The sequence below is a fragment of the Ciconia boyciana genome, chromosome 7, assembly GCF_034638445.1.
Source record: "Ciconia boyciana chromosome 7, ASM3463844v1, whole genome shotgun sequence".
In the NCBI taxonomy this organism is placed as follows: Eukaryota; Metazoa; Chordata; class Aves; order Ciconiiformes; family Ciconiidae; genus Ciconia; species Ciconia boyciana.
In genome coordinates this window covers 14,168,593-14,196,008 of record NC_132940.1, presented here as the reverse complement: position 1 = coordinate 14,196,008, position 27,416 = coordinate 14,168,593, and the positions used below count along the sequence as shown (strand labels likewise).

Sequence of the window (27,416 nt, the reverse complement as noted above, 5' to 3'; positions counted from 1 at the left end):
CTCTTATTAAACAAAGGAAGCCACACAGCTTTTAACTGAAAATATATGTAAAAATATATAGGAAGGAATAATTTAACCAACTGGAAGAAAGAGGAATCAATATATTTCTTTCAGATATAAGAAATCAATATACTTACAGAGACACACACACACACACACACATATATATATAGTGTAATAGTGAGAACAGGTATAAACAAGAACAAGTGCAAAATCTTTACTCCAGAATTTGTTTTTCTACATTATGGTTAAGAAAGTATTAACTGTGGAACAATACATACATATTTTCCAAAATAAAGATCAGAACAGAACACAAATAAGTATACTAATTTATTTCTTACCTGATCCAGCTATTACTGAAGCCATAAAAAATTCCATTTACTTTATTTCATTTGCAAAGCATGAGAAGAAATAGGTTGTGAACACATATGCACTTTGTAAACAGCTGCCCCTCTCTTGGAGGTTATCATTTCTGTGGTAAAAGGGATTATATTAGTTTTCTCTAGTGAACTTCAGGCAAATCACCTTCTTCAGATATTTAGGCAAACTGACTGACTGTGACTGAATTAGGACTCATGTGATTTCTACAGTTAGATGCAGGTCATCTCCATCTGCTGCCAGCAAGCCTGAGGTGATAACATCTTTAGGCACATGAAGATGCCTGATCATAGCCTTTGTGGTTACAGATTAGCATAGAATCTGATATCTGGGAGTTGGGTGAGGCCCTTGGTTATATTTTGCTTTTTTTTTCTTTTAAACTTCCTCTCATGCTAACAGATGAAATAAAATAGCTGTGTTACTGTTGTAATTGGTATTATTGAGCTCAAATGAAGAAAGCAGTTAAATCAACCAGCTACTAAGCAGGAGGGAAGGGTATAACTATTCTTCTGCTGAGAAGATGGTTTTGATTACAGATTGAAGTTAGTCCCAACCAATAACATTTGGAAAGGGGGTGCAAATTCCTCTGTCACTGAATTCTCTTAGCATGCAAAAAGAGGAGAGGAGAAAAAACAAAACAAACTGAAAACCAGAAACTAAAATGACCTCTACGTTTAACTAGAAAAGGTGATTTCCAGGCAACCTCTGAGGCTGCATCGTAATGCTCCTGGAGTCATCACGGATTTTCTTTTGATGCTTTCTAGTATTTAAAAATATATTTATATATGTTTTATATGTAGATACAAACTATATATAAACATACAGTATTATATTTTAAATGGTCTTGCAAACATTCAGTAATGGCCATTCTTTTTGAAAATAGAATTAGTTGAAGATGTTCCGAACACACATCCACATTTCTAACATAGCAGAGTTCAGCTATTAGAAGAATGGACAAATCATATGCAATCTTTAACAACATGCAGAGCATACAACATTTTCTAGATAAGAACTTCTCAAGCTGACATCAAAAGGAAAATTAACTCTTTCTTGTAAAAGTCTCCAAGGACTTGTTACCTTTGAGGAAAAAGGTGGAGAGAAAGGTTAGTTTTAAATGAGATGGTTTACTATAACTACCTTATATGAACCTGCATGCATTCATGATATGTATTCACGTACCTGCTTTTTACCCCACTATGCACCACGTAACTTTCCTCAACAGTGGTTCAGTATTTATCAGAAGTTAGCAGAAAGCCCCAGCATCCCACATATTGTCATCACAGGTAAGCTGGACTCTTGAAAGCTCCTTGAGTCCTTTCTTGCCACTCGGTAGTGAACACTTCTTTGCACATTTTGAAACTCTTAACTCACCACCAAGAATGAAAAAGTACTCCATGCACAGCTACCAAAAGTGCTGGTAGTTGCAAGTAACACAGAGCCTTGTGATGATGGACCTGATGTGCCAGCCTCTAAATGTCTGATATTTCTTTCCTCAGTGTTATGTGGGGTTACATGAAGAATATGAAAATGCAGACAAAGAAGAGATGAAAAGATGAATCACCTTAGAGCAACAATCTAATCTTGTAATGCTTTACTTCTATCCATTCAAGGCTCAAGAAAGATAGTAGTTTTTGGTGACCGCTGCACAGGACATTTATGATGACCTGCAATGGATACCTAACTTCATTATGTTGAAATAATATGTACGTCTTCAAAACTTCAAACCTTGTAGTGATAACTTGTGTCTCTACACACAGTGCTGCAAAGCAGCCTCTGAAGATTACAGCATGGAATGTTTTTGTTCAGATGCTAATCAGTTTTCTCTGGTCAGTTAGCTTTAAGGCTGCATCTGCTAGTAAAGAGGTGCTGAAACCATTGTTGTAAAGCATCAGACCTCTGGAAGTTAGAATAGTTTTTAAGCCTGGGATTCCCTGACTGCTCTGGTCTAATGGACAAACTCAGTACTCTTATTTGCCGCCCACAAGTCATTTCTTAATAAATAGAAAAAATTCTCAGCTGTGCATCAAGACCTTGTTGACTACCAAAATAACCACCTACATGAATGTAACAAAATGTAATGTAACAATGTAACAAAAATAAACAATGTTAGACCTTTCAGGAATTCTTGCTTGCTCCCCCTAATAAAAAGGTCAATTTACTGGCACAGTCAGCATTCCTTACATTCTGAGAAACTATGCTTAACCTGTATTAAAAAGGCTGATGATGATATCTTTCTCTGGGTATTTTTATCTTTTAAAAGATTTTAATTAAGTAGCTGCAGGATGAGTGTGAAACATGTTTTGGGAGTTGGAAGATGTGATAGTGATTACTAACCAAAACATTTGAGAAGGTACTTTAATAAACTGAAATGATGAAGTGGTGCGTTCTTCCTAATATCTGGAAGACAACAGGAAGTTCATGTATTTTCAGGAACTCCTGCTATACTTACTTGTATATATTACAAGACACCTGATACATTTTCTTTGAGGAAAACACACATTCAGAACATTATTTTATCTGAATTATTGATGCAACTTTATTAATTTGAAGCATAATGAAGAATGCGAATTCACTATGTTGTGTGCATCAGTGGTAGTACTACTCCTTGCTGGGTGGAATAATCCTGGGCTACGTGCTGTGTCTGGTACACAGGCTCTTGTCTACATAATACCTACATGGAGGTATTACGGTACAAAAATTAGTTCAGTGTTCATATATGGGGATTTGTTACAAATGTTACATATACTTCCTAAAAATTAAAAACTGTATAGTATGAACAGTCAGCATATAGGAACACACAGGCTATTAGATGAAACTCCTCCTTGTCCTAGAAGTGAAAACATTTAATATACTATGCAAATACCATATATAGCTAATGTTTCTGTTAGAGAACAAGGATCAACTCCAGATTTTTTTATTTTATTATTCTTTTTAAAGCTTTTAGAGCACCATTTAATAACTTGTTGGCCTAAGGTTTCCTATTCATAGCCATACAGCAAGCAACCACAGTTGTCCTTGGAGGGAATCAAAGGAATCTGGTTCCAGTTGACCACTCTTCATTGCCACATGGAAAACTTTTTCCACCATGGAATCTTTTTAACTGGGGCTACATCTATTAGGATGCAGAAGACAAATAATGGAAAAAAAAAAAAAAAAAACAACCCAACACAAATTAAGTATGAAGTTTGAGGAATTTGTTAGAAAGGACATAGGAACAGGAGGTGTTTCTCAAAGTGGAACAGAACTTTTCTGTTGCCTACAACACCACCGACATTTATTGGGAGGTGGAAAGCTTCTGATGATGATATGAATAGACAAGTTTATTACTGGATATTGTGCTTCACTGGACATCATGAAATCTTTTCAGTTTGCCCAAAGTAGTAGGCAGTGGTTAGTGGCACTTCAGGTAGAGGTTCTTCAAATAAATAGTATCACTGTTAGCAGAATGAGATTTCAGGGATTAATTCTTTCCTCTCTTTCTCCACGTTTTAAGACTATAAATATGAGGCACCTCCATACCTCATTAAAGTTGTTAGAATAGGGAGCTCCTTACAATTTGCTACCCAGGGCATGCTAGATGGTAGGACCGCTGCACTACATTTGTTTTTGAGGTAAGACAATAATCCACGTCAAATTGGACAGATGACGTGAACATGGAGGAAGTGACCAGGATGAGAACAGTAAGGCCTCAGAAGATCAGATCAGTGATTATGGTCACACTTCTGAAGGCAGTCAGAATACAGGAGGGCATGTCTCTGATTTTTGTGATGAAACAGGAAAAAAACCAAACCAAACACATCACTTATAAATGCTATAGGAATACACCTTACTACTATTTGCCAACGCTATTCCCTCTGGTATTCCCTATTTCAGGAAAGGAATAAACCACCTATCTGGAAACGAGGAAAAAGGTAACCCTACCTTTCAGTGACAGGGCTCTTTCTGAGCACTTTCTGAATCTAAAATTCAATTTCAGTCACTTTGAGGGTTTTGGTGCCATATACGCATAATTACAGGCATACGGAAACTGGTGTTCTTTCGCTGTTATCAAAGCCTGCTCCTTTCTGCACTGTTTTGTTTTAATAGATTGGAACTGAGAAAAAGACAACCTTGGTAAAGGAATTACTGATAAAAAAAGAGTAGCTAAGGCTTTATTCACAAGTCTAAAAAATCTCCTAAGCTTTGGACTGAGTTAACATGTTAACAAAGAAAGCAAATTTTATTTGATAATAGAACTACAGATTCAGTTATAGTCAAGATATGAAAATAAGATATGATAAATGCATGTGCACTGACAACGGAGAGGCAGCAACGAAGCTCACTGTTAGGGAGAGCAGGAAAGAGCTTCTATTGGAAAGATGGAAAAGAAGCCAGGAAAGAGAGGGTGGAAACATTTATCTGGCACACTCATTGCTGTATTCTTGCCAAAGGTGGTAGCTATTTTGATCACACAGTAGGTGAGATAGCAAGAATATGAAAAGGATACTAACCCTCAAACACAAGCTGATGGCAGACAGTCTCAAATGGGGAAGAAAATACCATTATTTATCACAGTATATAGTATCAATAACTTAATTAGGGAAAATGGTTGTGCTTACCATCCCTTCTACACTGCTTCTGAGAGCCTACATGTGTTTACGAATGGAAGTCTGCCTGGGCTTGGGGATGGCAACTGTCTGTCTAAATCATCTTTATAAGGATTTGGGCACCTGTGTATTGTAGGTGTCCAGACTGGCACAATTCTGTATGAAAGTCATCAAGTGCATGATCCTCAGCACCCTCTTGATTATCAGCCATAGCCAAGATGAAGTTTTGGCATCCCTACTGCTATCCTGTAGAGCTCATCAAAAGGGCATGTGATTTAAACTCTGCCAACTGTCCCAGTTTTGTACAGTTCTTTTCTTGAAAGCCATCATCTTATGTTTTGTCTTTATATAACACAGCACAACATTCTTGTTGCCTCCTAAGCAGTATCCCTATCAATTTCCATCAAAACATCTATGTCTTGTCTTAGGATTCCCTGTATCTTTGCTGTTATCTCTCCTGAGGGCAGTGAACTAAATTTGACTTGACTGTGTGTCAGCACTGGAACATGGAAGTAGCTTCCAGTCTCTAAAACCAGAGTCACACAAAATACTTAGTCCTGTTCCTTGGGAAAGGATGCAACGCAGAAGGAAGATGAGTAACTGTCAACATACAGCTTTGTAGTATGATGTGACCACAAAAAATGCTGCTACTTTGTAATTTCCCGGAAGGTGAAATTACTAATGATTCCAGTAGGGCAAAAATCACACAGCAGTATACACTCTTATATGAATTTCAGATTTTAAAACTTTGCTAAACATTTCTATCAGTACAAAGAGTTTAGGATAGTTATTAAAATTGTAACTGCAAGCAGGGAGCATAGGATGAAAGAAAAACTGCCTATTTGCCCATTAGCTGAGACAAATCCAGAGCTGGAAAAGCCTCAAACCTCTTAGCCTGAAACTTTCCACTTTTTTGCAAGTGCAAGAACAACAAAAGGAAAGAAGTAGATAAGCAAGAAGCTACCTGACATCATCATGACTAGAATAAAAAAAATCTGTTATGTCAATTCTAATCCAGTTACATCAAAGTGATCACTGTTCTCTACTAATAGCTGAAATACAATGAGAAGTAGTTATTACTCCTTCTCATTGCCATAGTTATTTGCAGTACTAATTTAAAGCATTTCCCCCCCCCCCCAGAGGATGGACAAAACTTTACATCAAGGTAACACTATATTCATAAGGGAAGACCAATTCACAGCTTTATTTTTACCTGCACCACACAATGATGCCCCACTAGCTACTACAAGAGAGCCCTACAGTTTAAGCCTAGTGGCTCATATTTAATCCAGAATTTTGATGGTGTTCTGGTTTGAACACCAAACTTCAAGTTGTTTATGGCTTTGTTAGGACTCCTTCAGGACTCCTTCTATCAGCTGAGAATTTTAACAGATTCTTCAATAAAATCTGAGAAAGGAGATCAGAGAGCTTGTTCTATTGGCAAAGGCTAGAACAGCCGGAAAGGAAGAGAAAAATCTTCATAACTTTGTTCTGGAAGAAAGAGTTGATAGAAGTGGCTTTGAGGTATCAAAATGTGGAGAATATTTTCAGGATATGTAAAGACAACTCCATTGCCAGTTTTGACTCAAATATTTCTTTAGCCAATACTGAGATAATTTAGCTTCAGGATAGGATGGTTATTCCACTGAGGTGATACATCCTAGGGTTTTTGCGATTTGTTTGGTTTCTTTGGTTTTGTTTTGTTTTAAAGCCAAACAACACAAATTAGCATAATGGATTGTTCCCATCTCCACGTACTTGCAAAAATACTAGGAAAGTTTGGCGGGGGGAGGGCAAGATACAAAGTGTACATACTATAATGGTTTACAGCTCCTCTCGAGAGCTGATAAGAGTTGAAGCAAGCTTGAATTGTGGTCTTGTCCAAATTACAGGAAAGAGTAACCAGTCTCTAGAGACACAATCTTAGTTAGGAATGAACGCTAGGCATACCATCACAACTTAATGTGAATTACTAAATCAAGGTAATCGCAATTTAATGTGAATTGTTAGATCAAGGTAATTGTGTAATGGAAAAAACAAACCATACAATAGACATTCAAAAGATAATTGCAAAGAACATGTATGCAATTCTCTCTCTTTTTACAACTGTCTGAGTTTAGTAGCTTAGTTGTAGTGCATACATGATAGCGATATCTAACACAGAATGCATCTATTGAGACCAATTGCCTTTCCTGTAATTTGGAGAAGAGTGCTATTCAAGATCACTTCAGCTCCTGAGAGACTATAAAAGGAGATATTCCTCATTCAAATAAGCGTGTTGCTGTATATAAAATTCTCTTGAATACTTCAAGGGAGCTGTAGCAGGTTTCAGCTAATAGACAATGCCCTGTTATCCAAAGATTATCTCTTTATGTATCCTTTGTGGTCTTATCCAAGAAGATTAGGGAAAGTTAGATGAAGTATATTATATTGTGCATGGAATGTACTAAAATACCTAGCTGCCAATTTCTAATAATTTCCTCTCCAAAAAAACCCAACTCCAAAAAAGACAAAGCTTCTTCATATGTCTTTATATTATGGTAAGGGAATAGGGAAAAAAAAAAAAAGATAATAGAAAAATGCAATTCATGGTGAAAGGAACTACTATAGCCTCAACTGATTGTGCTTTCTTCACTCATGAAAATCTGATATTTTTCAAAAGCAACTTCTTTTTAGAAGGAGTTGGGGAAACATTCTGCCAGTGCACAAAAAAAAAAAAAAAAGAGATAAGAAGCAAATTGATCCCAACTTCATTACCTGAACTGCTAGGAAGCTAGTTACAACTAAGCAAGGAAAGCTTCTTTTTATTCCCCATAAGAGAAATACACTTTGCTTACAATAATTAGCAAAAACTTAAGATTCTTCTGTTCACTGTTCAAATAAATCAATGAATCTTTAAAGAAGCAATCTTTAAGAGTCTTACCTCAGCTGTGGAAACAAAGGAGTCCGTTGATGCAATGCTTAATGTATCTCGAAGGCAGAAGTCATCCGTATTATCCTTTACAGTAATGTCTGTATTTTTATCTTTAAAATAAAAAAACCCTGATTATTAGACTATCAGAAAATTCCATTTAAGTCTTGAAAGTGTGTTTCATGTATACTTTAATGCAGTACTTCATTGGGAAGGCACAACACTGTATTACTACGAGAGTAAATTCCCCCATGACCTGCTAACATATATAAAGGTGACTGTACTTTTCCATCTTTAAAGTGGACTTACAAACATCACCTGCAATGAAGAAAGAGCAGAAAAAGTATTTCCCCAGGGGTTTTGCCTTTTCTTTGATAGACTTCTGAAGATCTCTCTATCTAAAGATATTACTTTGCTATATGGATCTAAATCCTCTGTTAAGTTTTTAACTTGGCCGTGTTACATAACAAATGGTCAGTGTCTTAGTAACCAAGAAATACTGTTCTAAATAAAAGCCATTATTAAAAAACAGGTTTCAGCTTCACTTGAATTTGTTTCATTTTCTACTTCTCATGCCTTTTTTCACTTGCTGGTTCTTCAGGAGAGCAAGTGATTTTTTTATCTTCTCTGGATCCTCTTTCCCCAACAAGCTTTTCCATTGAAATAACACATCCAGAAGCATTTCCTATAGTACTAGAATTCTTAACACTTTTAAAATAACTGGTATTTTATGCTTAAAATCATCTGCAATACAGTTTCTCTCAGTTTTCGTTTATTTTATTCTCAGATTTCAGCTGTTGCACATATTACTAGCATACATGGTTTTGTTTTCACCGTACAGAAACACTTTCACAGAAGGATTAAATTCATAAGTCAGTAAGTCAGACTTTGGCTTGATGTGCCCCATACTACATTCTCAGTAGAGCACAGGCATTTATTTTGGGTTACTTTACCTTCAGACATTACACATGTGTTGCTAAAAGTCTGTTTTATTTCCAACAGTCAGCAGCAACCAGCTACCCAATGTCATCCAGATCTGTTGCTACGGCAATACTTCATAAAAAACACTATTACATAGCAAAGTGGCCAAATGCCAATATACTGGAATGATTTACTCATCAATTGAAATGCTACAAATCCACATAACTTAACTATTATTTCGTTGGTTGTTATGGTTTTATTAGTTACGGACTTGGAACGACAGCTCAAGAATTGCACATAACAATAAATATCTGTCTTTGAGACTATTCACTGAGGGAAAAAATTATTAAAAGTTTGGACAAAGATTTTACTAGATTGAGTTAGGCAAATTCCAACTTGTAATCACAACTTCACCAATATTCATATAAAAGTCTCTGATTTTTTCAGATCATTCTTAATAGTTTGTTCTTTTTTCTGGCCTCTTAAAACCAAGAGGAAAAGTACAGAAGCATCCAAGTTGGTTGAGAAACAATCAAATACTGGAATTTGAAGAACTGGAACAGAAAACCAAACTGTGGTTTGTAAAGCATTTGCTTGAGGTCTGGTAAGAGCAGACGGGTAACATGATGTTTCCTTCTTATTTCTAGCTCATAATTTGCATTAATCCCCCTCTAAGATTACATTAAATGCTTTTCTAATATCACTTTTTAACATAAGCAGTTGCTGAAACTACAATAATACTGTTAAACATAGGGTAGTACAGGGATGTATACCCTGGTTGCAGATTTTTCCACTGAACGTCTCCTTTTGGCTAAGTGGCTTTCCATAATAAATTTGCAATTAAAACAAAAGTTTCTACATCTCACAGTTAGAAAAGCCCTCTAGCACCTGGTTCAAGTGCAATCCAAAGAAATATTATTTTCCTGATCCTCCCAGTCTGTAGGCAACATGCAACACTTACTTCAGGAGAAATAAACAGCTATATTCATAAGTAGCAATGCAAATGACAAACTCCTACGAGAGTAAAGCGTGGGCCATACTGATAAAGATCTTACTGATGGCTTTAATGAAGATGTTAAGGTAAGGACCCAACTCTTATGTACACGAAGTGCAGCTGTCAAGTAGTCTCATATATCAACTTATTCACAATCCAAGAACCTCTCCACTACCCTCATAAGGAAGTCTCAACTATACCATGGTCTGAAGCCTCAAAGCCTTTGGATATTGTCTGATAATTACTGTGGTGTTGCTGTTATATGCGAGTTTATAGGTCAATGACAACAACACATCCCCAAACTGACACTGAAGTATTTAACACTGGGCTATGTGATTGATTACATATAAACAGGAATAATGCTATTTGACTAAAATTTATTCTGCATACAAGTAAAAAAAAAAAAAAAAATTGATGTAAATGAAGGAACCACAAAGTTTCCAGCCCAGAATACCACAGAATCAGAGGTTCTTCAGTAGAGTTTGCATCCAGCCTGCTATAGATTACATGAAGCTCTAGAGATAATACGATTTTGAATACATCTATATTTGCTGAAGAAGTCATAATACTAAGTTTTCTAATATGGGCCTAAAACTGTCACCTAAACAGTATGTTTTTAACTTGTTAGTTGAATATGGAACATCTAAGTTTCCACTCAAAGAAAATTCTCACTACTACAAAAAAAGGCACAAAATTTGCATGTTATGACAAAAAAAAATTGATTAAAAAAAGGTTGGTAATGCTGAGTGAAATAATACCTTTGGCAAGTGATACGTGCATACAAAGCACAGCCTCCTCAATGAACACAAAACAGCCTTGTCAGCTATTTTGGACTTTCTGGCCACCACCACCCTAATACCCTAAAATACCCCTAGCCAAGCAGCTGCTTATCAATACCCACGCTGTGCAGAGAGCACACTATTATGAAAACGTTAGGGTGAAAATTAAGTTACAGCTGGACTACATACCATGCAAGTACCAGGAGAACATTCTTAGACACAAGAACATGAATAAAAAAAGAGACAGCAGCACAATGAGACTCCTGGAATGAACAGCTGCAAGAGTAACCCACCCACCAGCGACTGCAACTGCTCATACAGTCATCCCTAGTTCATATGTAGTCTAATACCTTCAGGAAAGGAATACTAGCAAGTATGTGAGCTTCAAAGATACTTTACTTATTTGAGAAGCCAGGGAGTTATTTTGGGTTCATTTATATTTGTAAAGAGGACGAAGAAGAGTTTCAGACATGATACTGACAACAGTAATTGCCATAAAGACTCTTGGTTGTAGTGCCTTAAGATGCATACGTGGTTCTAAAGTTAGATTAAGAGTATTAAAACATGCTAAGAATATGGAGTATTGCTAAAGCTTGTGAAATTAATCCTAGATTTATAAGATTTTGCAAACAACTATCTATTTGAAACCAAGCAGGCTAAAAAAACCCAACCAGAACAAAGCTACTTCCACATCTATTCACAGAGTACTAATCTAGAATATTTATTTGTCTTTGCTCTGGTAGGTTCATGTGGTAACACAGACCACAAAACTAACCCTCTAAACCCTCTCAGAGCAAAATCTGACCTTAGAGATGGAACTGCACACAAATTAACTTTTTAGCATTCAGTTGGGAAGTATTCGCCTCCACATAATGTTTTAAAATCCTGAAAACTGTTTATATGTTATCTCCCCTCCAACACTGAGTGAAACATGGCATGAGTTCGCAAGTGAGCTTGGCGCTTACGTGCAGCAGTTAAAAAAGGAAAGCAGTTACCCACTGGCAAAGAACTCGCTGGGAGTTAAGGAATTTAGTTCTCAGTGCCACCATTGAAGCCATGGTTCCCTGTTCTCCCCAGCCCTCCCCCTTCAGTGGAACATCAGTGCAGTTATACATCACGAGCAGGAAAGCAGGATGAGAAAGGAGAGAGCTGATAGACTCCGAAGAGGAGAAAACCCTGCAAAGGAATTCACTTATGAAAAGTCAGGGTACCCCAAGAGCAGCAGGGTCCCAGTATTCTGCCAGGCTACCACGCAGTCAGCCACTGTGTTGTGTGCTAGTCAGGCCCCTTAGATGTGTGGCTTCGTGCCTAGACAAAGGAATTACAATAATCAAGTTCAGAGAGCACAGAAGCATGAATTACTACATAATTCAGTTTCAAGAGAATGTGTCACAGTCTTCTAGCTAGTCACAAGCGGCATAGTGTGTTTGTCAGCACTGTTGCTGAAGTGTCCAAAAGCAGCTTTATTTATGTTTATAAATAGTCCTAACTCTGCAAGTGTTGACTGAATATTCATTAAAAAATAATCAGTCCTACCAAGTAGCTACTAACGTATTACATGAAGTCTTACAGGACGCACCTAGAAAGCGGTGAATTTTATTTTATGTCGTATTTATAACAAGAAAACAATCCCAACCTTCAGATGGCACCTTCTGATGACTGCTTCATATAGCAACAGGTTAAAAAAGGCAAGCCAAGAACAGAGCAGGGTGCCTACACAGACCATTCTGGATTTAACAGTTATTGTTAAATTATGTGTCTACATTCTCCAGTAACACAAATATCTGGGTTCAAGAAAGTGCCTATAGCTGGAGGCATCTCACCTCACTGTATATAAACAAAGCTGTTATTGACTTCAGCATAAAAATATATTTCAGGTCAGGGTCTTTTACAAATATCTAACCAAATCTTGTACTCTACCAGTATGTCAGCATGTATCACGAGTTAAACATCTCATGGTTCTTTGTTGGGACCACTCTGATGCAAACTGAAGTGACAGATTCCTTTAAAAAAAACAAAACAACACTCCTCCCACCCCCACCAAACCCACAAAAAGACAATCCAGTGCTGTATGATCATCCAGCCTGGCTGTCAGCATGTGCTCACACCTCCAGTAGGCCCCTGTTGTGAACACACAGCTTCTGCTCACCAGTATTTGGCTAGGAACTCAGCAACCAAAGCAGTGGTCTAATGGAAAGGAACAACTGGGGAAAACGGAGTATGGGACAGCACCAAGTACTTAGTATTTGCAATTTCACCTGCCTCCTAGTACTTACAGACCTTTTTCAAGGTAAGCTTTGGCTCAGCTAACTGCTGAGCCTTCAAATTACATCCTTAACAAATACCTTAGTGGTTTTCATGCAGAAAAATAATCTTCTGGTTTTGTGCAAACAGAAGGCCAAATCTTACGTCCTCAGTAAAAGTTGACTCAACAGAGCTTTCATAATTGTTTCCAAGTACAGCTATAATCCTCACAGTCCACATAAAAGCCTTCCACTACAATACTCTCACACAGGTATAAAAAGGCCCATTGTCCAAGACACTGGATGCTCACCTAATTATCATTATGCAAAACACAAGATGTTCTTCCTTCAGACTGTGTTCTGTATTTATTACTTTGATGTTATTCTTAAGACAAAAGGAGTCCAGCTGATTGCAATAAAGTATAAGCAATAAAATCCACCTGAAAACTGAGATGTACTGATTTGCAATATTTGTCATCTGGAAAAAGATGCAACTTGCCTAAAATAACCTTTTAATCTTCAAGATATTTTTCACATACTTTGGAAAGAAATAATAGCAGTTTCTGGGATGTTTATAATAATTTGGTTATTCAAGACCTTCAAGATACTGACTTTGTCCATAAAGTTTATTATCTGCTAAGCACCACATGTTTAGTGATGTAGAAAATGAAACAACATGGCTACTGCTCTCATATTCTAAAGCAGTAAAATCAAGCACCTTGAATGCTCTCATCTAGCAAAGGTAAAGACAGCACAAAATACTTGTGCATAAGTAATTATTTTAGTCTCACCAAATAAAAATCAAATACACCTAAGAAAGGAATTTAAGTATAATTTATTTCCTGTAATCCATAGACAAAGGTACAGAATCACAGAGTCGTATAGGTTGGAAAAGACCTTTAAGATCATCGAATCCAACTGTAAACTGAACACTACCAAGACCACCACTATCCCATGGCCCTAAGCACCTCATCCAAACGTCTTTTAAATACCTCCAGGGATGGCGACTCAACCACTTCCCTGGGCAGCCTGTTCCAATGCTTGATAACCCTTTCAGTGAAGTAAAATTTCCTAATATCCAGTCTAAACCTCCCCTGGCGCAACTTGAGGCCATTTCCTCTCATCCTATCACTTGTTACCTGGGAGAAGAGACCGACCCCCACCTTGCTACAACCTCCTTTCAGGTAGTTGTAGAGAGCAAGAAGGTCTCCCCTCAGCCTCCTTTTCTCCAGGCTAAACAACCCCAGTTCTCTCAGCCGCTCCTCATCAGACTTGTGCTCTACACCCTTCACCAGCTTCGTTGCCCTTCTCTGGACACACTCCAGTGCCTCAATGTCTCTCTTGTAGTGAGGGGCCCAAAAGTGAACACAGTATTCGAGGTGCGGCCTCACCAGTGCCAAGTACAGGGGCATGATCACTTCCCTAGTCCTGCTGGCCACACTATTTTTGATACAAGCCAGGATGCCATTGGCTTTCTTGGCCACCTGGGCACTCTGCTGGCTCATATTCAGGCGGCTGTCAACCAACACGCCCATGTCCTTTTCTGCTGGGCAGCTTTCCAGCCACTCTTCCCCAAGCCTGTAGCGTTGCATGGGGTTGTTGTGGCCCAAGTGCAGGACCTTGCACTGAGCCTTGTTGAACCCCATACAACTGGCTGCAGCCCATCAATCCAGCCTGTCCAGGTCCCTCTGTAGAGCCTTCCTACCCTCAAGCAGATCAACACTCCTGCATAACTTGGTGTCATCTGCAAACTTATTGAAGGTGCCCCAACTGGCCCCCTCAATAAGGACTGGCCCCAACACAGAGCCCTGGGGAACACCGCTTGTGACTGGCCGCCAACTGGAGTAAACTCCATTCACCATCACTCTTTGGGCCCGGCCATCCAGCCAGTTCTTTACCCAGCGAAGAGTACACCTGTCCAAGCCATGAGCAGGCAGTTTCTCCAGGAGAATGCTGTGGGAAACCCTGTCAAAGGCTTTACTGAAGTCTAGATAGACAACATCTACAGCCTTTCCCTCATCTACTAGGTGGGTCACCTTGTTGTAGAAGGAGATCAGGTTGGTCAAGCAGGACCTGCCTTTCCTGAACCCATGCTGGCTGGGCTTGATCCCTTGGTTATTCTCTACATGCCGTGTGATGGCACTCAAGATGATCTGCTCCATCAGCTTCCCCGGTACCGAGGTCAGGCTGACAGGCCTGTAGTTCCCCGGGTCCTCCTTCCAGCCCTTCTTGAAGAGGGGCATCACATTTGCTAATCTCCAGTCAACTGGGACCTCCCCAGTTAGCTAGGACTGCTGGTAAATGATGGAAAGGGGCTTGGTGAGCACATCTGCTAGTTCCTTCAGCACTCTCGGGTGGATCTCATCAGGCCCCATAGACTTGTGAGTGTCTAAGTGGTGCAGCAGGTCACTAACCATTTCCCCTGGGATTATGGGGGCTTCATTCTGGTCCCTGTCCCTACCTTCCAACTCAGGGAGCTGGGTACCCAGAGAATAATTGGCCCTGCTATTAAAGACTGAGGAAAAGAAGGCATTAAGTACCTCAGCCTTTTCCTCATCCTTGGTCACTGTGTTCCCTCCCCCGTCTACTAGGGGCTGGAGATTCTCCTTAGCTCTCCTTTTGCTGCTAATGTATTTGAAGAATTATTTTTTGTTGTCTTTTACAGCAGCAGCCAGATTGAGCTCTAGCTCAGCTTTGGCCCTTCTAATTTTCCCCCTCCACAGCCTTGCTACACCTTTGTAGTCCTCCTGAGTTGCCTGCCCCTTCTTCCAGAGGTCATAGATTCTCCTCTTTTTCCTGAGTTTGAGCCAGAGCTCTCTATTCAGCCAGGCCGGTCTTCTTCCCCGCCGGCTCGTCTTTCGGCACCCGGGGACAGCCCGCTCTTGTGCCTTTAGGACTTCCTCCTTAAAGAATGTCCAGCCTTCCTGGACTCCTGTGCCCATTAGGGCTGCCTCCCAGGGGACTCTGTCAACCGGTCTCCTAAACAGGCTGAAGTCTGCCCTCCAGAAGTTTAAGGTGGCAGTTTTGTTGACCCTCCTCGCCGCTTCTCCACATATCAAAAACTCTATAATTTTGTGATCACTCTGCCCAAGACGGCCTCCAACCATCACATGGCTCACAAGTCCTTCTCTGTTCATGAACGAGAGGTCCAGCGGAGCACCTTCCCTAGTTGGCTCACTCACCAGCTGTGTCAGGAAGTTATCTGCCACATGCTCTAGGAACCTCCTAGACTGTTTCCTCTCTGCTGTATTGTATTTCCAGCAGACATCCAGCAGGTTGAAGTCCCCCACAAGAACAAGGGCTAGCGATCGTGAGGCTTCTCCCAGCTGCTTACAGAATAGTTCATCATTAAATAACTCAAGAATATTAGGATATGTTATGTAGCTCTGATATTTTGGAATGGAGATAAATTAAATGATTCTTTCAAGATTTAAGCTGTCTGCTAAACAACTCTTCCATACATTTGATAACTGAATTGGAATATTTTCTGATAGTTGCAATTTTTTTTAAGCAAAGAAATTATCAAAAGGCTAGAAATATCATTTTGTTATAGACAATGTGACCTGTGAAAGCTGTCCCTGAATCACTGTGGCATGCTTTATCATAAAACCAAAATCTCAAAATAGAAAGACCTCACCATGAGGAACTCTACAATTCAAATCTCAAGGAAGAGGCAAAGTAAACACACGTGGTGCTAGACTGCTGAAATCTGAATTTTAAGAAAATAAAGCAGCATCTAATGTGTATTTTATAACCTGAACTAACACATCATATGTGCTGACAGCTGAGAAATCAGCTTAGTAAACACAAAATAAATGTATGCATATGTTCACTTCTCTGGTTTACTGCTCTGACTCTCTGCTTGACATAGACATATGATCCTGAAACAGATTTGAGATTTATATCCTGTGTAAACTATGTGTCACTGTTAGGTCTCTCCCTATCATACAGCTTTTTGTTTATTTGAAAATGTAACCTTATTTGTAACTGCACATTATAAGGTTCTACATTTCCACAGGGTTACAATTTTCTGCAATTTCTTTTCTTTACACTGAAGCTAGAAATCAGTGGATCTTCCCTGATTTTAAGGTTTACATCCCTATCCTTTACAGAAGAATTTGATTTCTCACCACTCTCCATTTTTCGAGTCTCATAGTTTAGATAACAGTTTCTGTACTTGTATTTGATTTCCGAGAGAAGATCTGGCAATCGGGTTTGCTCATCTGTCTATTCTGGACAGAGTTTATTTCAACTGATGTGCAACACAAAGTTGTCACTGTTTCCTCTTCATAGGGGTACTCCATTCTCCTGTAGTTCAGAAAGCATCACATCTGTTTTGTCCACAGCAAAGTCTAGTTTGAATTCCAGTGCTGCTTATTTTAAAACGTAGGCTGTCCACTGGGGATTTATAGCACAGCACTGTGAAGACTGCCAGATACCTTAGTCATCAGATTTGAACGTCACTGCCTTTTCTTAGTTCTTCATATCCTAAAAACAAGCGCAACCTACCGCTATTTTTGCACAGACACTTTCTAGTGACAATGGAATGGTCTGTTCAACCACATTCAGTGTGATAGTACATTAACTCATTGTGATGCAGAGCAGATTCAAAATGCAATGTCATATTTACAGGAGAAGGAAGTACAAGGTTAACTTTGAGGCTTACACATCTAGAATTAGCTCCTTTAATACCTTTCCTACACCAGAAGCCTCCATAAGCAGGTTAGGTAGAAAAGTCTTCTCACCAGACTTGAGAGAGGAGTCTCAAAAGTAAGTGAACTTATCCCTTTGGCCTCAGTTCTACTACACCTGTGTAAATCTATTGAAATCAGTGGGTACTTAAAGCAAAATGTTTACACAAGAGCATTAATAGCAGCATCCCTTGCTTCTTTCCAAGGCAGTTCACTGCCACCTTCTTGGCTTTCCCACCATGCATCTCTTCATAGAAGAGCAGATAGCAGCACATGCAGTGATGAAAAAGGACAAGAATAACCAGCAACTGTTGCTCAGCTCCTGAAACTTGTTGCTTTATAAAGTTTCCTAATTCGTTATATAAAAAAAGGAATGAGTAAACAATTTAGTATGCTAGCATATACACTATTTTTCTGGACACAGCACAAGGGTATAGGACCACTCAACATGTTCTCTTCAAAGGAAGATTTTAAACACAAGATTGCTGGAAAGGTTTTTCTTTAGCCAGTATATTATGCTCCAGGGATGTTGACATTTCAGAGCAAGTGAGACAGACTGACAAAAGGAACCCAAGTATTCATTTGTTTTTCCATTAAAAGAAAAATATACTGTTTGCCAGTTGGTAATTCCACTTACATGTATGAAGACAATATCGGGGGGGGGGGGGGGGGAGATTGATACCTGTCTATCCCTGGAATTAATAGAAAGAAAGAAAGACAGAACCAACTATATAACTGGTGATCCTCAGTGAAATAAACATAAAAAGATGCAAATATATATATTTGATTTGCACTAACATTTGGATCCTGTATTCAGAACGGAGACTCTAGCGTATTTGACACAGGCAAATTCTGCAGGGACAGCATAATAATCCTAGCCTTCACTTGAATTTCAGGGCAGAACTGTCTTACAGAATTCTGCAGACTCCAGTGAAACTGCTTGGGAATGCAACTGGCTTCTGCAAACCCAGCTGCACACAGCATACAGTTTAAGAACCTAAATTAGCAAGACACATGCTTAACTTTAAACAATACGACTTAAAGAATATCTTAAGTGCCCTACTGATTAGGGCCTGCCTGCATTCCACTTGCCCCCAAGAGTAGGAAAGAATGAGATAAGAATCCTTAAAAAGTTGTACTGACTGAAGAGTTCTTCCTCTGGACCTTTAGTTTACTAAATAACACCAGTTACCAAACTTAAATTAAAAAACAAATTAATTACACTATAAGGTTGGTAAATGCATTAGTAACAACATATTAATACTTGAATTATAATGTAAGTAATGATTAGTGCAACCTGACCCTGGAAGATATCTTTACACTGATTAGCAGCTACTCAAACAGATGTAGTTAAAGCTGCTATCTAGTCAATATATTAGTTATCTGTGGTAAATTAAAATAAAGCAAAGCTTGAATAATAAAAAATGTACATAATTTAGGCTATCCAGAAATATGTATATGTTTACCTTTAAATACTTGCAGCATATCTGCATGTAGAACAAGGGCAGCTTTAAATAGCAGTAGAGAGAATAAAGCCTGGTGTGATCGACATGTGCTCTTGAATTAGCTACACTACAGCACTTTGCTACAAACAGGATTATTAGGTAAGGTGGGACATAGTGCATAGACCAGATATCCCACAAAGAATTAGAGAACTGATAGTAATTTATTAAAAAAAAAAAAGTTTAGCTTGAGCCATCAAAAGGGAAATAAAACACATCTCAAACCCAATTAATTTTTGGTAATGGTTTTAGTAATTTACTGCATAAATACAAACATGAGAGAAAAATGATGCATAAATAATAAATTTTACTCCCTCTGTTTTTATTGTTCACAGAACCTTTTGCTATAACTTTCCACAAAAATAGATTAACTCCCACATATAGGTTCAACTTTGAAACATTTCAAGCCAAAACAAAAGTTAAAGAAAATTCTAAGATATAAAAAGGACTTTAGGAATGAAATGTTTACACAAGCTACTTGATCCTCCCAGCTATAGGGTAAACAATTTAAAAACCCCATAAACTATATGCCTGGTAAATAAATGTGTAATGCTGCAGCGATGGGGTATGGCTAGTGCTAAATAACAAGCCCAGTAAACAGTGATTGTTGAAGACTGGGCTATGTGCATATGCTATAACCATTTATGCCAAGCTGATGGGTCAGAGCCTTTGACTTAAACAGCAGCAAGATTTAAACATAGCAGACACATCAGTTAAGAAAAGTTGTTAGCTTTTGCACATGTGCACACAGACACAATATTTTCATTTTAAGCCCTTGAAAATAAGTTGCAGACAGAAGTTTATCTATTTTAGTCCTAACTGAACTATTGAATTAATAAAGGAACTATAGTGCAGAGAGCTACATTTGCTGATTTTATACAATTCTGTCAATATTCCATTTTGATATCGTGCTCAAAAGCAACCAGAAAAGCTCAAAATGTTGTTTCTGCACTTTCAAGGTTAAGCTACCAAGCTAAGAGACCTGATTACATTTGAAGTCTTCAAACTCTGAACTATCACTGTCTGTATCTCCCCCACCCCATTCTGGCTCTCCTTCCTTCATTTTGCCCAAGAATGTTTCAGACAAGCCTCTCAAAAATAGACTTTAATGCGAGAATAAATTGTTTTAGTAGAAGTTCTAAAACAGGAATTAGCCCTATGGGCCAAAACATGTTCTTGATCATCAGTTTATATAACCTCACACTGCGATACTCCAGCCAGAAAAATAAACACTTATCCCACCCTCACTACTTGCCATCTGTCTGGTATGGTTTTTCCTGCCTCTGGAACATTTATACTCACAATGTATATAAACACATAGAAGTTAAGTGTATATACATCCTTTTCAGCAAGAAAAAGAATTTGTAAACTATAACTTGTTAAGAATATACCACAAGAACATGCTGGGGGGGGAAGCAAGTTCCTGCCTTTGGAAGGCTGTTTCCACTTATCCCATACACCACTTTTCAAAAGTGTTCAGAATGAAGGCAAGTGGTTATTAAATCAAGCCCTGATGTGTGGGGAAAATGATCACTTTTCTTTACACAAAAGGAAGGTAAATATGTGTACTTTTTTTAAAAGGTTTAAAAAAAAATGGAGAAGCTATTGATTACAACTAAGCGCTAGAACGGCCAACAAAAAAAGATGCAAGAGGAATGCTCCAAAAATATGCCTTTAAAGTAGTGTTAGTCACGTGTGTTCGCTGTTGTGGGGTAAGTGATAGACACACGGATAATACAGCATGCATTAACTAGTCCTACTTGAGTAGTATTGTGGGGCGCTAACTGCATAAGCAAGGAACATTTGCACAGCAGTTTATGTAAGGAACTGGAACAGCTTCACTGTATTTCCCCCTTTTTATCAGGGATTTAAAATTGATGGGCAGAGAAGAAAGGAAAAAGAGGAATAAAGTAATCAGAGTTTTCCCAGGTAACTATGTGGAACCAGGAAGCTCACGCTAAAAAGAGATCTGGGGAAAGAGACGATTGCAGCTGCTCACATGTTGTAGGGAATGAGCAGAAACAGTTGAGAAATAGCAGACGGATTTCGTATTAGGAGGGCTGAGCACGGAAGCACAGGAACAGCTAACTGAATGACATTGGGGAAATTAAATCAGGTAGGTGGATTGTCGCTCAATTATAAGCAGCCATTAGAGCTAAAAGGAGGAATAGTTTGTATTTCATTTGAAGAGAAGCTCCTGAGGGAGAGAGACAGCTTAAGGGAAAGAAATAATCTGGTCAGAAAAATGAGCAGAGGTCATTTTTATAAACAAGAGTTAAGTCCATGTGAGAGAAGCAAGTTTTAAATGGACAAGGCAAGACATGAGAACACGGCAGGAGTCAAGAAGTGAGAGAAACAAGGGCTTAAACAAGAGCTTTGGTGTGGACAGAAAGAAGACAGGTTTCAGAGATGCCATTTAAGGAAAAGCAAGAAGGTGTATAAATAGCCTGCATGGCTGGATCTAAGAGCAAAGCTGTTGGGCAAATGGTAACAAGGGTCCTCAAAAACCAGAAACAGACGCTCTTTCTGATCTTATTGGAAGTGTTTTCAGAAATTTCTATCCGTATCACCCCCCAGCTAACATACAGTGAGTGACCTTGAGTTCTCCAACACTAGTTCAGTGTACAGTAAAATAGATTGTCTTGAGCCACTGCTGAAAAGACTTCAGCTAATCTGTTTTACTATGCAATGAAATGGCATCTAAGCTTCAGCTTTTAAGATAAATGCAAACATACACTCCAGGTTATCAAATACTAATCTTTTTCAGTACCAGTAACTTCACTGCAGGTCCATGCAAAGCTATTTTGCACTTTTAGCATAGTATTGCCAAAATTCAGAGTACCACTGAGAAAGCCAAGCATTATAATCTTTTCATAGACACAACATTTGCAGAAATATTTTTGTTTACAGTTTTAAGCTGAACTTTTAACTACCAATCTTACTCTACTATTCAACATTCTGTGCTTAGGTGCTTTCTGGTAAAGAATTTTGCTGAAGGCGATTTATAAAGAAAGCGTTATTAATATTGGACAAATATGTCTTTAAAGGAAAGTCTTAAATATTATTGATAGCAGAAGACATACTATCCAATTCAAACATCTGCCTTTTGAGTATCTATTGTGAGTCAGAAACAAGGAGTTGCAGCAATAAGTTGCAATGCAAAGAGACCTCACAGTAAAACGCAGTAAGCTTCAGCAGTTACTGAACTTCCACAAACTGTAATAGCTAAATTCTGTTCAAAATATGCGTTAATTTTCTTAAATTAGGATTGGAATAACTTTTCTGGGCTTTTCCTCAGACTTAGTAATATTGTTTGCTTTCCTTTATAAGAGCATTTCTTGGGATGAATATATTTCCACACTTAAAAAAGAAAAAGCTGTTGTTTTCTTTTGTTTCAATTTCAATTCTGTTTCAGCCACTAGAAAAAGGTTCTGTCCTTCTCCAAGAAATGAAGAGATCATTTAATGTAAATTTATCTTCAGGGAACACAAAGCAAGCAAAAGTTTAAGCTATCATAAAAAGTTATGCTACTTTGAAATTATTTTATAGTATGTACCACTAGAGCACACCTAAGTGAATTATTACAAATTGCTCATGTCTTCATCAGAGCCTGAGAATTAGAAACATTTCTTGTGTATAACCAAATAAAAAATACTCTCAAACTAATTTTTTCCATTAACACTTCCATTAACATAGGAAGGAAAATACAGGCCCTAGGTATTCATCCATGGACAGTAAAACATTGTAGAAGTCTGTGTTAATAAAATACATAAAAATGAGCTTTCAACAGCTTCATTGATTATACGAAGATTTTTTTGTTTGTTTTAAGAGCAGCTAGAGAAAAGGTTTCTAATATGTAAATATGTTCTCCAAAGAGTTTTGTCACTAGGTTAAAGGCTGTGCTCATTCCCTCCAAAATGCCAGGCATATCTTTGAGTGTGAGAAGAAAATTAAAAAAAGAAACAGACAAACTTTCTAACAAAACCATCCAACAGCACAGACCTTTGTGAGAGATCTCCTGGTGCAGTAGCTCAAACAATTAATTTGTTTTAAACTGTATAATTAATATGAAATAAAAAGTAAATATTTTTAAAATAAAAATGTAATCAATGCATAGGTTTTAATATTATTATTATTAAAAAGTTTAGGGGCCAGTGTACACAAATCACCATTAGTTTGAGTGCCAACTTTCCTTTTTACAGTAGAAATCAAAATAATAATATGAAGTATTAGGAATTCAGTACTGACAAGGAGCCCTACAATTTGAGAATTTTCCCCTCTGACCTGCAATTCTGCTTGTAAGTAAAGCTATTGTTTCTCTCCTAACTCTTTGCATTCCTCCCAAGTTAGCTCGACTAACATTTCAGTCTGCTAGAAAGGATCTAAAAAAAAAAAAAAAAAAAAAAAAAAAAAGAAAAAATGAGAACTTTCTTCAAGGACAGACTACAGAAAGTATTGGAAGCTTTTAAACCTCTACCCCCTCACATTCACCACTCAGAAATAACAAGAGGAATATTTTGTTTCACAGTTTTCTGCCAATTGCCTCCTTCCTGATTCAGTGCAGCTTACGCCTGCCTCAGGAAAGCCTGTTTCTAGGCTTCCCGTGTTGTTTCACAGTCCTAAGAGGATCAGCATAAAAACAACAGCAGTTTAGCCCTACATATTTGTTTTAATTTCATGTCCAGAAATGTTTCTGCTATAGAAATCCTATTTTAGCTTGCTGGTTTATATAATTCTGAAAGTCCAGTGAAGAATGCAACAACAATGAACATAATTGTGTTCCATTATTTCTTCTATTTAAAATGCAAGTCTTTTCCAGGACTGTATTCATTGTTTATAACTCAACAATAGCTTACAGTTGAAAATTATTATTTGCAATTATTTTTATTATTATTATTACTATTAATAAAATTCTACCCACAGGGAGAAAAGGTATGTATTTATACCTGTATCTTCTGCACTGCTAAAAGTTGAATATTTAGAAATATCTGTAAGAGAAAATACATAATTTACATATAACTAGGAAAAAAAAAAGCATTTGGAGACGCTAATTTACACAACAAGAATCAAACAAAAGGCAATTAGACTACAGCATGCAACCACTTCAAGTGATGATTGCCTGCTCTGACAAGTCACCTTTTACCTGTCATAGCAGACAGAAGAGAAGCACTTCAGGCCACATCATGAAAGACAGTAGTTGTAGTGACAAGCTATTGTATTCCAGCAGGGTTGCCGGTAACTCATTCCTGACTCTCCCATGTAGCATGTTACCATAGTCTCCTGCAGAAGACTGTTTCTCAAAGCTGGTTGGAAAATTGTTTATCATGCCAACCAACTTCAACTAGTAAGTGGGATGACAAAATGAAAAGCAAGTCTGTGGTATGATTGATCAATGGCAGCACTAAGATCTTAATTTGATTAGGTAGAGACAAATGATGACCTGGGAAGAACAACATTTAAAGGTTTTGGGAAGGAGCAACACCTGTGACTAGTAGACAAGTAGGGGAGCAAGTGGTTTCACAAGCCCCAGAAATTTGACAGAAGATTTTACAGAGAAAGCTGAAAACCAGAAATTTATGGAAGTTTTTACCTTTGTAAGTTTCCTTCCTGACCAAATTTGGAGCTCATTATAACCCAGGGTTTCTGAATAAAAGTGCTAGTCAGATACTTATGTAGCAAGTCTTTTGATAACATTTGTCCAACTGTCAGAGCTCTGTCTCCAGCTGTGGCTAATCACAAGTGCTTCAGATGGAGAAAATGGAAGAAAAAAATCCACAAACTGTATCTAACCATGATGTGTATCAGAGAAAAAACAAAGCAAAACATTTTCTGATTACCATTGTGGGTCAACAGTTGAAACCCTGAAGCATAAGATCTGGTTATAAGCATTCTAATGACAAGCTGCAAGTGTTATGAACCTATTAAGGACAATAAAGGCTTTTTCTTGTTCACTCCAAGGCCCGTGAAATAAATAAAAATAGCAGTAGGAAGGGGAAACACTTAAATGCCAGAAAGACCACAATGACCATTTACCCCCAAGTCCATCCCTTCCTCTCAAAGAGGAATAAAAACATCCCTCAAAACAGCATTAAAAAAAAAAAAATTCTTTGTCTAAAACACTGAAATACCCTCAACATGCTTCAGAGGCAACTTACTTCAGAACTTAACTTGTTTCACTCGAACAACCAGAAACTGGATCTGGTTATGACTTTGACAACAAGGTCTACAAACCCCCCAGCACCACATACCTTTTCCATGTGTAAGTAGCTATTCAGAACAAGTAAGTCACCTCTCAGTATTTTCTTCGTTAGGGAGCTGGACAAACGCAACTTAAGCCACATATTAGCTTGTTTTTCCAAAACTGGATCATTTTTATGGCTTGTTTTGAGCTGTCTAGTATTTCCATATCTTCTGAAATATGAACAACAGAACTGGACACAGTATTCTAAAACCATACAAAGCCAAGATCATATCTCTGCCTCTACGCTGATGCTGTCCTTTCCACATAGCCAGAGATTAGCAATGGTCTTTTTCCTACAGCACTGTGCTGAGAACTTACACTGACTGTGATGCATAATTTTCCTAATGCATGCCAAGAGTGTTTCTTTATTATTTTTCTTTTAAAATCTCCCATCTATATGTACAACCCATACTTGCCTGGATTCAAATGTAATTTGTTAGACTGTAACCATTTAAACAGATAATTCAGATCAGTATTACTAACCTTCCCTTTTCATTAATTCAATGCTTTTAATGCCCTAAATGATAATTTTTTATCAACTTCCAGCTCTACAAATGATTTTATCATCATCTACTTAATTGATAAAATTACAGCGTTTGACCAAACATCTTCCCTAGAAAGCAAACCCTTCCCTTAACAGTGGACAGAAGTATAAACAAATGTTCATGTCAGCAAGCTAATTATTATCCCCCAAACTGCAGATCTCTCAAAAACCTACAGGCCAAGAAAAACTAGCTACCATGAAACCGTATCAATTGGCACTAATTACACCTTTCATTATGTTGTCTGTGGTAACAGAACTGCAAATTAGCGACTCTATTACTTCCCAGGCATGACGCTTAATTTGGGTGTTGGAGTTTTGGGGCTGTTTCTTTGTTTGGTTTTTAAGATTTGAAACTGAATTGGCGAGTTCCCAATCATTTGGAACACTTTTCACTTTCCAAGATTAGTGAATAGTAAAATATGGATTAGGGTGCTTTCTTTATCTAGCTTCTTTAAGAAGTTTTGGGTATAAATCATCCAGGACTACTGATCCTGATTTAGCAGAAGCTGCCTCTTCTGCCACAAATGATATACGTACCTATCAGTCTCAAAGATGTATACACATTCCTGATTCACTTCAAACACAGAGCAGACGCACCTTCATTTCTATTTCTGTTTCTGTTCAGAACTGTCTTTTTTTTTTTTTTTTGAGTAGGATATTATTCTTATTCTTAGTAGTGTAAAGAATGCTGTACTATCTTTATTTCTTGTGGCCACTGGGATTTCATTATTTTCTTGGACTTGTTTATTGTTGTTGCTCTTGAACCCTTCCATTCCTGTTGTTCTTAATATATGCACATGCACGCGCACACACACACAAAAAGGAAAAAAGTGATCAATGTTTATAGTAGCATACTTCCTAAAAGAGTAATACAAAGCTTTGAACAAAAGTGAAACAAAATAAGCGTTAAATGTTAACATGTACATTCTGGGGTAGTAAAGGAAAGTTTGTCGACAGCAGCTTTCCTTCTCTTTCAAATTAAAAAAAAAAAAAAGAGGAAAAATAAACCTGTAAGAGAGCCTCTAGGATTCTCCCAAACATAGTTTTTCATCTCTCCCCACTGAAGTTCCCAAAAAATGTTACTCTCAAAAACATCCTACTTCAAACATTCATACACTGCACTCAGTGTCATAGCCTACAGGAAAGTAAATTATCTAAGAAATTTTGAGTGATTAAATGTTTTTATATCAAATATTGAATAAAACCATCCTCTATATTAAATCTTCCAAGAGACACAGTGTTTGAGATGATGTTCTGTTTATATTCACGAATTCAAGATAATGATGAAAAAGCCTCAAATCCTGAACAGTGAAAACACTACTCACTAAATTACTTCATTACTTGTTTTCCTCACTCATCTGGGCCAGCACAAATAAAATTCATAATAAAGTAACAGACATCTACTCAAGAGATCACAAATTATTTCTACAAAGGACATTCGAAAGGAATTCAATTCTCAGAACATTCTTGGTAAACAAGAATCAAGTTACCACATCTAAAAAATAAAATATCAATTTAAAATACTTCCAGGGTAACCACGCAAAACAATAACTAAACACACTGAATATCACACTGAGTCCTTTGAATAACATTTTATTAATTTTGCCCGAAGATAGAAATTACAAA

At 37.7% G+C, this 27,416-nt stretch overlaps 1 protein-coding gene across 2 annotated transcripts in view; it reads right to left on the bottom strand.

Moving 5' to 3' along the window:
* Nucleotides 1-27,416, bottom strand: part of MIGA1 (mitoguardin 1) — a 45,810-nt gene that overhangs the window by 10,433 nt on the left and 7,961 nt on the right. For both annotated transcript variants that reach the window (XM_072866584.1, XM_072866585.1), the window contains exon 8: nucleotides 7,888-7,988. In XM_072866584.1, coding sequence (XP_072722685.1) covers nucleotides 7,888-7,988 — 101 coding nt within the window. The remainder of the gene's footprint in view (nucleotides 1-7,887; nucleotides 7,989-27,416) is intronic.